Genomic DNA, 3,026 nt, shown 5'->3' on the forward strand with positions numbered 1-3,026 from the left:
ACCTGGATACATGGGCACCCCCCCCCCAAGCTTGAATGAAGCTCAGTAGGTCTGCCATCTTGGTCGATTTTTTTTTATGCAATGTAAAGTGAAAATAGTGAATTTGTGAGAATTTAAATATGCCATGATGAGAAAAGGGAATACTATGCAAGAAGATAAACTATCCTATATGCAAATGCAGGAATGGATAACTACCACGTACCTCATGGCAAGGGCTCGAGTTTCTCGTCCTGAGCAAGACTATCCATACCTTGGGTTCGGTCGTCGTCACCAGATGGAGACATTGGTGGCAACACTTTCTTCTGCTACACCTTCTGTGTAGGCAGAGTTACTTTGATCTCTTTCTTTCCAAATTCCAGAAAAATCTTATGTTGGATATTCCGCTTTGCGTTCCGTTGGTTATACGCCTTAATCTCCTCTCGAGTTTGAAGATTCTCCACGAATTCAATAAGGAAATATGGCTTCTCCAGCTCTTTTACGGATTCCTTCCATTTGAAACTTTTGATCTGTGAGCATTGTTCATCCTTCGGTCTGAAACCAAATCTCTCCTTCTGTCCATTGATGTTGAGTTGGATTACTCCGATTCCCGAATCAATGTGTGCAGTTGTCATGCTCAAGAATGGCCTCCCCGATATGAGAGGGATCTCAGTGTTGATTTCCATGTCGAGAATGACAAAATCAATAGGGACAAAGAAATTCCGTATTTTCATTGGAATATCCTTGGTGATCCCCGCGAGATGACGAACTGATTGGTCTGCTAGCTGCAAACACATGGCAGTAGGAGCAAGCACATGATGGTTAAGTTTATCATAAATTACCTTTGACATGACGCTGATGCTTGCTCGCAGATCACAAAGAGCGTGCTTAAAGTGTTGAGCTCTGATGGAACATGTGATGGTGGGGCATCCTGGATTCTTCTTCTTCTCCAATAAAGGATTGAGTATAGCTGTGCTACACTCATCTGTAAGATGCACGACCTCGGTGATCGGCAGGACCCTCTTATTGCCAAGGATATCCTTGAGATACTTGGCGTACGTGAGAACCTGCATAGTATCAAGAAGTGGTATGTTGCCATAAAACTTCTTAGTTACCACGATGAACTTGCCAAATTGCTCGTCGTCCACCGGCCTCCTTCTCCGCTCTAGAAATAGTAAGGCGGTTGTATCGTGACAGTCCCGCGAAGTTCTAGGGGGTTCCACAGGGTCTTCCTGGGTAGCAATGGTGTTGGATTCTTCGGCCTCCTCCAGCACTCCGTCTATAGCATCGGTATTCCTGGCAGTTACGGTCTTCCACCGTGTAATTGCATCCTGCGGAAGAGGTGGTTTCTGTGCAGATTGTCTTGCCACACAGCTACCGCACTCACACTTTCTTTCGGGGTCACATCCGGTTTCCTGGATAGCTTCCCCGTGTCATGGTTAAGGCAGGATGGTATACCTGCATCCTGCGGATGATGTGGTTTCTGTGCGGATTGTCTTACCCGCACAGCTACCGCACTCACAATTTCTTTCGGGGTCACTTCCGGTTGCCCGGAGAGCTTCCCCGTGTCGTGGTTAAGGCAGGATGAGGCCAGCTGAGTTACTTTAGTTTCTAACAGTTCATTGAAACTCAACTAGTGTTTAATAACAGAGTTAAACCCTTCTAGTTGCATAGACAAAGACTCGAGAATTTTATCATTAGCAAGAAATTTCTCACTAATGTTGTCATTAATTTGTTTTTGGCCATTCATGAAGTCTTTAAGCGAGGGCTGATAACTATTATTAAAATTGATACCTTGCTGTTGGTCGAAGTGGAGGTTGGGCTTAGAATTCCAACCTTGCTGAGGACGACAGTCTGAGTCATTGGGAGTGTTGTTCCCAATGGAGTTCTCGTCCTCTTGAGTGAATGGGCAAGATTTGCCCGAGTGTCCAGTATTACCACATTTCTCACATTTCATCTGAGGCTCCATAGTCTGGTTAACCTCCTGGTGTGGAGATTCTAGCTTTTCCATGAGAAGATCCATCTTGGCTGCCAGCACATTGACACTGTCGATTTCATGTATTCCTTTTGCATGAGCTAGCTGCCTATCTCCTTTCCAACTCTTGTTGGAAGCAATCTTGTCGATGAGCACTTTAGCTCCTGCAACATCGAGAGAGAGGAATGCTCCTCCCTCTACTGCGTCCATGTGTCTTGCGATATGTAACACCCTAATTTAATTTTCCTATTTAATAATAAATTTAATTGGCTTTAATTAAATTTCCTAAGGTTTAATTTGCTTAGTCTTGCATTTAATCTATTTTTTGTTCCACAAGTAATTAAAATTTGTCTAAGTTTAAAATTTGTTGTTGCATTCATGATGGTGCATGGTTTTATTTTGCTTGTTTGCATAGGAGTTGAATTCAAATTCTTTTGAATTCAAATAGGTTTGAGTGGTGTTAGAGTTAGAAAAACAAAAGAAATAGAGAAAGGACTCAAACCCAGAAACCACCTAGCCCAACCGGCCCAGCTCTCCTCTTCCCGGGCCCAACCGCGACCCCCTCTCCTCTCAGCTCAACCCGCAAAACACAGCAGCCCGGCGTCCCACACCCGCACGAGGCCCAGCACCTCCCCGCGCTGGCCAGCACAGGCTGCGCGCGCCCCTCCTCTCGCTTCGGCCCAGCACTCCATCACTCCCACAGCCCAGTCACCGTCAGCCTAGCTCTCTCGACCCCCCAGGCGACCACCGCAGGCCTAGCTCGCCAGTTTCCCCCGCGCGGAGCGCACGCCGCACGCACGCACTCACCTCACCCACTGTCACGCCGAGCCCGTGCGTCAGTGCCTTCCCCTCCCCTTCCTTTCCGGCTCCGCGCAACAGCCGCCTGAGATCACCGGCGAGGTCGCCGGGATCCTTATCCCACTGCTCCACGCCGAGGTCACGGCGCCCTCTTTAAACCATCCCGCAGCCCACCTTTCCCCTGCAACCTCCCCCGAAAACCCTAGCCACCGAACCCAGCTTGCTCTGCCACATTCCTGCTCTATGCCGCCACGGGCACAACTCTCCGCTCTGCCGC

The 3,026-nt window shown here is 48.0% G+C and overlaps 1 protein-coding gene across 1 annotated transcript; it reads right to left on the bottom strand.

Moving 5' to 3' along the window:
• Nucleotides 1-305: 305 nt before the first annotated feature.
• On the bottom strand, nucleotides 306-2,161 carry LOC120667846. Its single transcript, XM_039947841.1, has 4 exons — nucleotides 1,771-2,161; nucleotides 1,478-1,587; nucleotides 819-1,043; nucleotides 306-761 (listed from the first exon to the last, which is right to left on the bottom strand). Exons 1-4 carry the CDS (start codon nucleotides 2,159-2,161, stop codon nucleotides 306-308), a joined length of 1,182 nt encoding a protein of 393 aa, XP_039803775.1.
• Nucleotides 2,162-3,026: the final 865 nt, after the last annotated feature.

Source organism: Panicum virgatum, chromosome 3N (assembly GCF_016808335.1).
Source record: "Panicum virgatum strain AP13 chromosome 3N, P.virgatum_v5, whole genome shotgun sequence".
Classification (NCBI taxonomy): Eukaryota; Viridiplantae; Streptophyta; class Magnoliopsida; order Poales; family Poaceae; genus Panicum; species Panicum virgatum.

Coding starts and splice junctions, on each gene's coding strand:
- LOC120667846 (XM_039947841.1), bottom strand. CDS start 2,161: ATGGACGCAGTAGAGGGAGGAGCATTCCTCTCTCTCGATGTTGCAGGA. Junction 1,588..1,770: donor CCACTTCGACCAACAGCAAG/GTATCAATTTTA, acceptor ATGAACTGTTAG/AAACTAAAGTAACTCAGCTG. Junction 1,044..1,477: donor TGAGTGCGGTAGCTGTGCGG/GTAAGACAATCC, acceptor GATACTATGCAG/GTTCTCACGTACGCCAAGTA.